The sequence below is a fragment of the Salvelinus sp. IW2-2015 genome, unplaced genomic scaffold (genome assembly GCF_002910315.2).
Source record: "Salvelinus sp. IW2-2015 unplaced genomic scaffold, ASM291031v2 Un_scaffold2062, whole genome shotgun sequence".
NCBI lineage: Eukaryota > Metazoa > Chordata > Actinopteri > Salmoniformes > Salmonidae > Salvelinus > Salvelinus sp. IW2-2015.
This window is the reverse complement of record NW_019943405.1, coordinates 126832-137476: the sequence shown is the minus strand read 5'-3', so window position 1 is coordinate 137476 and position 10645 is coordinate 126832. Positions and strand designations below refer to the sequence as shown.

Sequence of the window (10645 nt, the reverse complement as noted above, 5' to 3'; positions counted from 1 at the left end):
CAGCACTGTTTCTCCATTAAAATGGGATATAAACACGACAACAGAACGTACCTGTATGGGCGACACAGCCACCAGGTTGGAGTCAGACTTGGACAGTGACTTGGAGAGCTTTAGGTCCAGCACACTGCGAGGTATGGATCTCATCCTGCCCAGGGTAAAGGCCCTGTCCTCGTAYCCAGWMSCCGGTGYCCCCTCCCTRGGTCCGCCAGCTCCCGACACACCCCCCCTCACCACCACCGCCTCCCTGTTCCAACCATACGGCGAGGAGAAGGAGGGCGAGGCGCTCTGGGGGTTCTGGTTAACCCGGGTGTGGAAGATGGTGCGATAGACTACCTGAGGTTTGGGGGGTCTGTCGTCTTTGAGGGGGTCTTTGGGGGTCTTCAGAGCCAACGCCTCGTTTCCTGTGTGAGGGATAATGAGGGGCGGTGGCAGTCCAATTCCTAATTCAAAGGGCTGGGTTACCGAAGCGAGATTGCCGTGGTTACCGAGCGTGGTTACCGGGCTGGTGTGGGGGTCCGAGGGGGTGTGTTTTCGGGCTTTGGGGTTGGTGTTGGAGGTGTAGAGGTGGTAGGGTGTGTCGGGCGTCTCGCAGGCCGGCGAGGAGCCGTGGAGGAGGCCGGCGAACTCTACGGGGACGAGGCTTTGTCGTCGGTCGTCTGGTAGTGGGAGTGTATTGGAAGAGGCGGGGGGAGGGTTCTGCTGGTACAGCCCGTCGTCTGAGGAGAGAAAACACACACAAGTTAATGTTGGAGTGCACCACACACACATTCCAGGTCCAACATACATACACAGACCCACAGATTGGTTACACACAGTAACCAATCTTACGAGATTTCCCTCTCTCTCTCGTGCTAACATGGAGACAGTAAAAGGTGCACCATAACCATACCATAACCATAACCACACCCATACCATAACCATACCAATCTAGAAAAACACATAGCAATACAGAGGAAAGAGGATCTATGTTAAAACAACTAGAGAAAAACACATCAGAATCAGGATTAACAGAGAGTTAAAACAAATGTTAAAAAACTAAAGAGAGACAGAGAGAAGAATGTTAGAGGGAACACATACATCTGCTGTTGCCCTGTCAAGATGCAGGCTCCTACGGTACACACCACACAACTCCTGACACAGGTCTGACACGGCTGCCTGGTCAACATCACTGTGTGTGTGTATGTGAGAGAGAAAAGAGAGAGAGAGAGAGAAAAGAGAGAGAAAAGAGAGAGAAAAGAGAGAGAGAGCACATGTGTGATGTATCCGTGTGTCTGGCCCATTGACTGAGTTCTGTGAGGTGTACTTAGAGCCAAATGGATGCTTTGAGAGAGACAGCCACCGTCTGTGTGCAGTGGGGTGAAAGAGGGATTGGGAGACAGAGAGAGGAGAGTCTTTCTGGTCTAACTCAGAAAGAGAGCTGGCCCGTATATCTATGTATGTGTGTGATTCTGCCCGGGGATGGTGTACAGTGTTCTATTTAGTCTTCGTGCACGTGCAGTGTCATCCTGAGGTCGCTGAGTATATTTTCCTCCAATTCAAATTTCTAAAGCTTTATTGTCCATTCTTTTCATACACTCCAATATTCACCACAGATTCACAATGAGATTTGAGAGAGATTAAACTCAATAAACAGACAAACAGGTATGCAGCCAAACAGAGCTGTGTGTATCAGTGTGTGTATTATCAGTGAGCAAAACGATGATCAGCAGGACAACATGGTCAGTGTGTGTGTGTGTGTGTGCATGTGTGTATAACCAAGTATAATACCATGGTGGACACACAGACAACTACACAGTACCATGGTGGATACACAGACATTTACACAGTACCATGGTGGATACACAGACATTTACACAGTTCCATGGTGGATATACAGACATTTTACACAAAGACCAGGGATACACAGCATTACACAGTCTCATGGTGGATATAGCAGGACATTGTACACGCAGTAACAATGGGTGGGAGTAGCTACAGAATAATACAAGGCAGCCAGGTGTGATATCACAGAGGAAAAAAAAGAATTTAAAGACTATTTACACAGTATCCAGGGGATGAAACAGACATTCTAACACAGTTCCATTGGATTAACAGAATACACAGTACCATGGTGGATACACAGCTGATACACAATAACCATGGTGGGATACACAGACATTTTAACAGTACCATGGTGGATACAAAGCATTACACAGTTCCATGGTGATATACCAGACATTACACAGTACCATGGGAGACAGCAGGATAATACACAATACCATGGGATTAACAGACAATTTACGACAGAATGGGGAACACAGACATGACGACAGTTCCATGGTGGATATCAGTACATGTCACAGTACCGATGTGGAACAGGACAGATATTACAAACAAATAACCGATGGTGAAGTAACACAGGACATTACACAGTAACCGATGTGATACAACACATATACAACACCATGTGATATACACAGAATATAACACAGTACCATGGTGGATACACAGACATTTACCACGTACGAGGTGGATAACAACTTTACACAGTACGCATCGTGGATACACAGATATTACAGAATACATGGGTGGATACTACACATAATTTACACAGATGTATACACAGCGATATACAGAGCAGTCGAGGGAGACTGCATTTAGTGATCCACAAACTGAGTCTGTTGGTTCTAATAAATAATGGAAATGTTTGCACATAATGCATCTGTATAATCTATAAAGATACATAAAAAATAGTCATTCTGACAGCTGGATAATCAGGGATGAGATGCTGGGCCAGGGAAATGGATGAAGGCACTGGTGTGTGTGTGTGTTGTGTGTGTGTGGTGTGTGTTGTAACAGTTATTCATTCACAAATATAACCCTTGGATTTTTCCCATCATTTTGTTACATCTACAGCCTTATTCTATAAATGGATTAAATTGTTATTTTTCCTCCGTCAATCTATAGGCCCTACCAAGCAAGAGACAGGCACGGTTCATAGAGGTGGATCTGAAAAAATGAGTTTTATTTACTTGGTTCACAGCACTTACTGCAGTTACTGTTAATATGACCCTCCAATTTTCTCCAAAACTACATAATCACAATAGGAAGGATACTTGTCCACAGAATGCATTCAGCAAACAACTAACTTTTGACCAAATGAAGCATTACTGCTTGTCCCTAGGTAGGGCAGTATAGCACAAACCCACAACTGACAAAAGAAAAACAGGTTTAGAATTGTATATATAGTCAAAAATAAAACTGAAATATCACATGTTACTAAGTACTTCAGACCCTTACTTCAGTACTTGTGTGACGCAGCCTTTGCATCGATTACAGGTGAGTCGTCTTGGCACACCTGTATTTGGGGGGGGGGGGGGGGGGGGGGGGGGAGAGAGAGAGAGAGAGAAGAGATGAGAGAACACGAGCAGAAGACAGAGAGAGACAGAAGAGAGAAGAGAGACAGAGAGAGAAGAGAGATCATGAGACAGAGAAAGAGAGACAGAGAGAAAGATGAAAACTAGAGAGAAGAGAAAGAGAGAAAGAGAATAGAGAAAGTAGAGAGAGAGAGAGAGAGAGAGCAAGAGAGAGGAGAGAGAGAGAGAGAGACGAGAGAGAGAGAGCAGGAAGAGAGAGATTCCCGCTCCCATATCCCCCTAGAAGCCAACTATGCACAACATAAACCAACAAAAACGGGGTCAGCATCTCCGTGCAGCTCTGTCACGGCTGGGTATGTACATAGTCATGGTTAGGCTTCGAGGGGATTCCTATGGTAGTGTTCACCTATGAGCTATCTCTTGGCAGTATACACGTAGACGTACTTTATCAACGTGACCTCAACCAGAGTCTCTCAGCCAGCGTTCACAGTCAGCCCCTAACCCCTTATCAGCACCACAGGGCAAATCACAGTCTACTTAACAACGCCAATACTGCAATCATAGCATTCAAAGCCAAAGGAACTGAGAATACATTAAAAGAATGCTATATGATGGAAGGATGCATTTGGAAACTCACCCAAAAAACAATTAGGCAACAGCCAAATCATCCCTTTTAGACACTTCCTGGTAAAATGTTCCACTGCAATAGTGAAGGTAAACTTGGCAGTAGAAAATCTAATAACAGTATATTTTTGCCTCTCTATCAGTTCCTATCAAATCTAAAAAAAAATAAGAAAACCGAAGAAAATAACGAACAATCACAAATGGTTTGATAAAGGATCAAAAATCTTAAAGTAAATAAATTGAAAACCTGCCTCCAAACCAAAACATAGAGACCCGGAAGACCTGAGTCTAACGCCTTATCTATGTGTTGAATAACTATAATACATATATTCTAGAAATACACTAGGAAAGAAGAGGAAACATGCAACGCTCAGAAAATCAGCTCAATGTAATTGAAGCTTCATAGACTCTAAAACCAATTCTGGGAAATTGAAAACACTAACAAAACAACAACACCCAAGAATTGTCTATCCAAAATGGAGATTAAAGGTAACACTTTCTCCAACTCGTTTTTGGGCTCTAATAAAAGAATAAAGAGCACAAAACATATACAGATCAAATACAAATCTCTTGAAAGAATAATAATTAAGACCCCAGAACCCCACTGGATTCTCCATTACCATTGAATGATTTACAGGACACAATAAAAACCCTGCCAACCAAAAAGCCTGTGGTTGTTGAGTATCCTAATGAAAATCAAATTACAGCAACAAATTCCAATTGGCATAGAGAATACTCGTTTAACATCGTCCTTCAGCTCTGGCCATCTTCCCCAATATTTGGAACAAGGACTGATACCAACCACAAAAAGTGGAGACAAATTTGACCCAATAACACCGTGAATATGCGTCAACAGTAACCTTGGGAAAATCCCTGATATATCATACACAGATCGTATTTCCTCAATGAAACAAGTACTGGAGCGAAATGTTCCAAATTGCTTTTACCGAAATTACCGTACAAAGACCATGTATACCCTACACACCCAATGACAACCAACAAACCAAAACAAAGCAAGTCTTCTCATTCTTGTGTTGATTCTAAAAAGCCTTGCGACTCCAATTTGAGCATGAAGGGTCTTGCTATAACAAATTGATGGAAGTGGTGTTTGGGGGTAAACATACGACATTATAAAATCCATGTACACAAACAACAAGTGTGCTGTTAAATTGGCAAAAAACACATCAACTTCTTCACAACAGGGCGTGGTGGTGAGACAGGGATGCAGCTTACCGCACCGCTCGTTCAACATATATAGCCAAGCGGTAATTGGCGCGGGCACCAGAACAGTCTGCACGCAACGCCGGTCTCACCTACTGAGAATCGAAGTAAAATGTCTATGTTTGCTGAATGAATCTGTGCTTCTGTCAGCCGAACCAAGGAGGCGCCATCAGCAGCACGCTAGATCTTCTGCACAGAAGTTCTGTAGATGGCCTGACAGTCAATTCTCAGTAAGACCAAAAAATGGTTTCAAAAACAGGTCCAGTCACACGAGGACCACAAATTCCATCTTAGACACCGTTGCCTAGCACACAAGAAACATATTCAGTACACATCGGCCAAAACACAGCCCAGTAACTTCCCACAAAGCTGTGAAGATCTGAGACCAGCGTCAAGAGGGGCCTGTCTATGTCCATCAAGGAACTAAATTTCAACATACAATTAGGATCGTTGCTATAAATAACTTAATCAGTCATTAGAGCCATTGCCTTATGGTTGTGCGGTCATGGGGTTCCGCTCACCACCAAGAAATTTCACAAAATGGGAGCAAAACACCAATTGAGACTCTGGCATGCCGAATTCTGCCAAAAACTATCCTCTCGTGTACAAGTAGAACAACCAAATAATGCAGTAGAGCAGAATTAGGCCGATACCACTAATTATCAAAAATCCAGAAAAGAAGCCGTTAAATTTCTACAAACCAACCTAAAGGAAGCGATCTCCAAACCTTCCATACACAAAGCCATCACCTACAGAGAGATGAACCTGAGAAGATCCTAAGCAACAGCTGTCCTAGGGCTCCTGTTCACAACAACACAAACAACCCACAGAGCCCAGGCAAAGCACATTAGACGCACAACCATCTAGAAAACAAAAGATAATTACTTACACATTGAAAAGAATTAACAAAAAAACAGAGCAAACTAGAAATGCTATTTGGCCCTAAACAGAGAGTACACAGTGGCAGAATACCTGACACTGTGACGGACCCAAACGTTTAAGAAAAGCTTTTGACTATGTTACAGACCAGTGGAGCATAGCTGATAGTAGACAGGCCGCCGTAGGCAGACATGGCTCTCAAGAGAAGACAGGCTACTGGTGCACACTGCCTCACAAAATGAGGTGGAGAACTGAGCTGCACTTCCTACCTCCTGCCCTGTTATGACCATATTAGAGAGACATATTTCCCTAGATTACACAGATCCAAAGAATTTGAAAACAAATCCATTTTGATTAAAATCCATATCTACTGGGAGAAATTCCACCAGTGTGCATACACAGCAGCAAGATTTCTTGTGACCTGTTGCCTACATGAAAGGGCAACCAGTGAAAGAACAACACCATTGTAAATAGCCCATATTTATGCTTATTTATTTTAACTTTGTTGTGCTTTAACATTGTAAGTTGTTCAACACGTATATATATAATATAACATTGTAGTGTTTTTTGTTTTGAAACTTCCTGTATGTGTAAGTAGTTTATGTTAATTTGTATGTTTATTTCACTTTTGTTATAATATCTACCTACCTTGCTTTGGCAATGTTAACACATGTTCCCATGCGCAAATAAGCCCTTGAATTGAATGAATTGAATGAATTGAGAGAGTGGTGTGTGTTTGGGAAAAACTGACGGTTTTTAAACAAGGAAAGGGGAGTGGATTGGTTAACGGGAAACGGAGCAGGTGTGGTGGATTGGTGACTGATCACTGGCCACTGTGACTAGGGCAGAGGGAGGAGGAAAACAAATACACACACAGGAACCTGTATCTGTAAACGTCATGGTCCGTTGTGAAGGCCGAACTTCACCTCCAGTCTGAGATCCTCAGCGCTCTGGAGCACGGTGTCTCACATCAAGGATCTCTCTGTACTTTGTCATTCATGTTCTTCCAGTGCTGACTATCCAGTCCGTCTACCGCAAAGTTTCCTCCACGTGATGCTTGGCAGCAGCGCAAAGAGTTCAAATTTGGTTACAACAGACAGAGAATCTTTGATTCTCAATGGTCGAGAGCCTTTAGGGGGCTGTCTGTGCCTTTTATTGAGGAGTGGCTTCATCAGGGCCACTACTAAACCAAAAGCCTGACTGGGGGAGTGCCTCAGAGATGGTTGTCCTTCTGGAAGGTTCTCCCATCTCCACAGAGGAACTCCGAAGCTCTGTCAGATTGATCATCAGGTTCATGGTCACCTCCCTGACCAAGGCCCTTCTCCCCCGATTGTTCAGTATGCCTGGGCGGACAGCTCTAGGAAGAGTCTTGGTGGTTTCAAACTTCTTCCATTTTAGAACGATGGAGGCCATTGTGTTCTTGGGGACCTTCAATGCTGCAGAAATGTTTTGGTACCCTTCCCCAGATCTGTGCCTCGACACAATCCTGTCTCGGAGCTCTACGGGCGATTCTTTCAACCTCATGGCTTGGTTTTTGCTCTTACATGCTCTGTCAACTGTGAGACCTTATATAGACAGGTGTGTGCCTTTCTAAATCATGTCCAATCAATTTAATTTACCACAGGTGGACTCCAATCACGTTGTAGAAACATCTCAAGGATGACCAATGGAAACAGGATGCACCTGAGCTCAATTTCGAGTCTCATAGCTGTAACGTAACAAAACGTGGGAAAAGTCAAGGGGTCTGAATACTTTCAGTATATATACAGTATATAGAGACAGAGCGAGAGAGACCGAGACAGAGACAGAGAGAAAGAAAGAGAGAGACAGAGACAGAGAGAGAGAGAGAGAGAGAGAGAGAGAGAGAGAGAGAGACAGAGAGAGACAGAGAGAGAGTGTGAGAGAGAGAGACGGAGAGAGCGAGAGCGAGAGAGAGCAGCAGTTTGTGTGTGAGAATCCGTGTGCCTCAGTGGGCAAAACTCTCTCTCCCTGGGTATTGTCAGAGTGTGTTAAGACTGTGTACAAGCCCCTCCACTGATAAGCATCACATCACTAACACTCACAGAGCAAGAGAGAGAGAGAGACAGAGAGAGAGCAAGAGAGCAAGAGAGAGAGCGAGAGAAAGCGAGAGAAAACAATTAGTGGGAGAGAGATAAGGAAGACACGAGACAGACCACAGAAAGAGAGAGCGAGACAGCCAGCCAGACAGACAGACAGACAAGACAGACAGACAAAGAGTGAGAGAAAGAGAATCACTAAAACAATACAGAAATACACTGCGGAGAAAGAAGGAACAGCACGTCAGAAATCATCTCAAAGTAATTGAAGAATCCATAGAATCTAACCACTTCTGGGAAAATTGGAACACACTAAACAAACAACAACATGAAGAGTTATCTGTTCAAAACAGAGATGTATGTATAAAATACTTCTCCAATCTTTTTGCCTATATAACAAAGAACAAACAGCAAAAACATATACATGATCAAATAAACATCTTAGAATCAACTATTAAAGACTACCAGAACCCACTGGATTCTCCAATTACATTGAATGAACTACAGAACAAAATACAAACGCTCCAACCCAAAAAGGCCTGTGGTGTTGATGGTATCCTCAATGAAATTATCAAATATACCGACCACAAATTCCAATTGGCTATACTTAAACTCTTTAACATCATCCTCAGCTCTGGCACCTTCCCTAATATTTGGAAGCAAGGACTGATCACCCCAATCCACAAAAGTGGAGACAAATTTGACCCCAATAACTACCGTGGAATATGCATCAACAGCAACCTTTGAAAAATACTCTGCATTATCATTAACAGCAGACTCGTACATATCCTCAGTGAAAACAATGTACTGATCAAATGTCAAATGGGCTTTTTCCCAAATTACCATACGACAGACCACATATTCCCCCTGGACTCCCTAATTGACAAACAAACAAACCAAAACAAAGGCAAAGTCTTCTCATGCTTTGTTGATTTCCAAAAAGCTTTTGACTCAATATGGCATGAAGGTCTTCTGTACAAATTGATGGAAAGTGGTGTTTGGGGAAAAACATACAACATTATAAAATCTATGTACACAAACAACAAGTGTGCAGTTAAAATGGGCAATAACACATTTCTTTCCAGAGGGCCGTGGGGTCAAACAGGGATGCAGCTTGAGCCCCACCCTTTTTAACAGATATATCAACAAATTGGCAAGGGCACTAGAACAGTCTGCAGCACCCTGCCTCACCCTACTAGAATCTGAAGTCAAATGTCTACGGTTTGCTGATGATGTGGTGCTTCTGTCCCCAACCATGGAGGGCCTACAGCAGCACCTATATCTTCTGCACACATTCTGTCAGACCCGGGCCCTGACAGTAATTCTCAGTAAGACAAAAATAATGGCGTTCCAAAAAAGGTCCAGTTACCAGGACCACGAATACAATTTCCATCTAGACATCGTTGCCCTAGAGCACACAAAAAACTATAGATACCTCGGCCTAAACATCAGCACCAGAAGTAACTTCCACAAAGCTGTGAACGATCTGAGAGAAGGGCCTTCTATGCCATCAAAAGGAACATAAATTCAACATACCAATTAGGATCTGGTTAAAAATACTTCGATTAGTTATAGAACACATTGCCCTTGATGGTCGTGAGGTTTGGGGTATGCTCACCAAACAAAAATTCACAAAAATTGGACAAACACCAAATTGAGACTCTGCATGCAGGTTTCTGCAAAAATGTTCTCCGCGTACAACGTAAAACACCAAATAATGCATGCAAAGCAGAATTAGGCCGATCCCTGCTAATTATCAAAATCCAGAAAAGAGTTGTTGAATTCTACAATCTGTTCACAAACACAAACAGATCCCCAGGACAGCAACACAATTAGACTCAACCAAATCATGAGAAAACAAAAAGATAATTACTTAACACATAGGAAATAATTAACAAAAAAAACTGAGCAAACTAGAATGCTATTTGGCCTTAAACAGAGAGTACACAGTGGCAGGATACCTGACCACTGTGACTGACCCAAAATTAAGGAAATCTTTGACTATGTACAGACTCAGTGAGCATAGCCTTGCTATTGAGAAAGGCGGCCGTAGGCAGACCTGGCTCTCAAGAGAAGACAGGCTATGTGCCCACTGCCCACAAAATGAGGTGGAAACTGAGCTGCACTTCCTAACCTCCTGCCCAATGTATGACCATATTAGAGACACACATTTCCCTCAGATTACACAGATCCACAAAGAATTCGAAAACAAATCCAATTTTGATAAACTCCCATATCTACTGGGTGAAATACCACAGTGTGTCATCACAGCAGCAAGATTTGTGACCTGTTGCCACAAGAAAAGGGCAACCAGTGAAGAACAAATATCATTGTAAATACAACCCATGTTTATGTTGATTTATTTTACCTTTTGTACTTAACTATTTGCACATCGTTACAACACTGTATATATAAATAATATGAGTGTAATGTTTACTGTTCATTTCACTTTTGTTCATTATTTATTTCAGATGCTTTGGCAATGTAAACATATCTTTTCCATGCCAA

General features: G+C 42.8%; 1 protein-coding gene across 1 annotated transcript in view; it reads right to left on the bottom strand.

Moving 5' to 3' along the window:
- Nucleotides 1–51: 51 nt before the first annotated feature.
- The window catches only part of LOC112072851 (ankyrin repeat and sterile alpha motif domain-containing protein 1B-like), a gene marked incomplete at its 3' end in the record, with an annotated part of 120498 nt that continues 109904 nt past the window's right edge, over nucleotides 52–10645 (bottom strand). The window contains exon 5 of the mRNA XM_024140252.1: nucleotides 52–716. Within this exon, the coding sequence (XP_023996020.1) occupies nucleotides 52–716 (665 nt within the window). The remainder of the gene's footprint in view (nucleotides 717–10645) is intronic.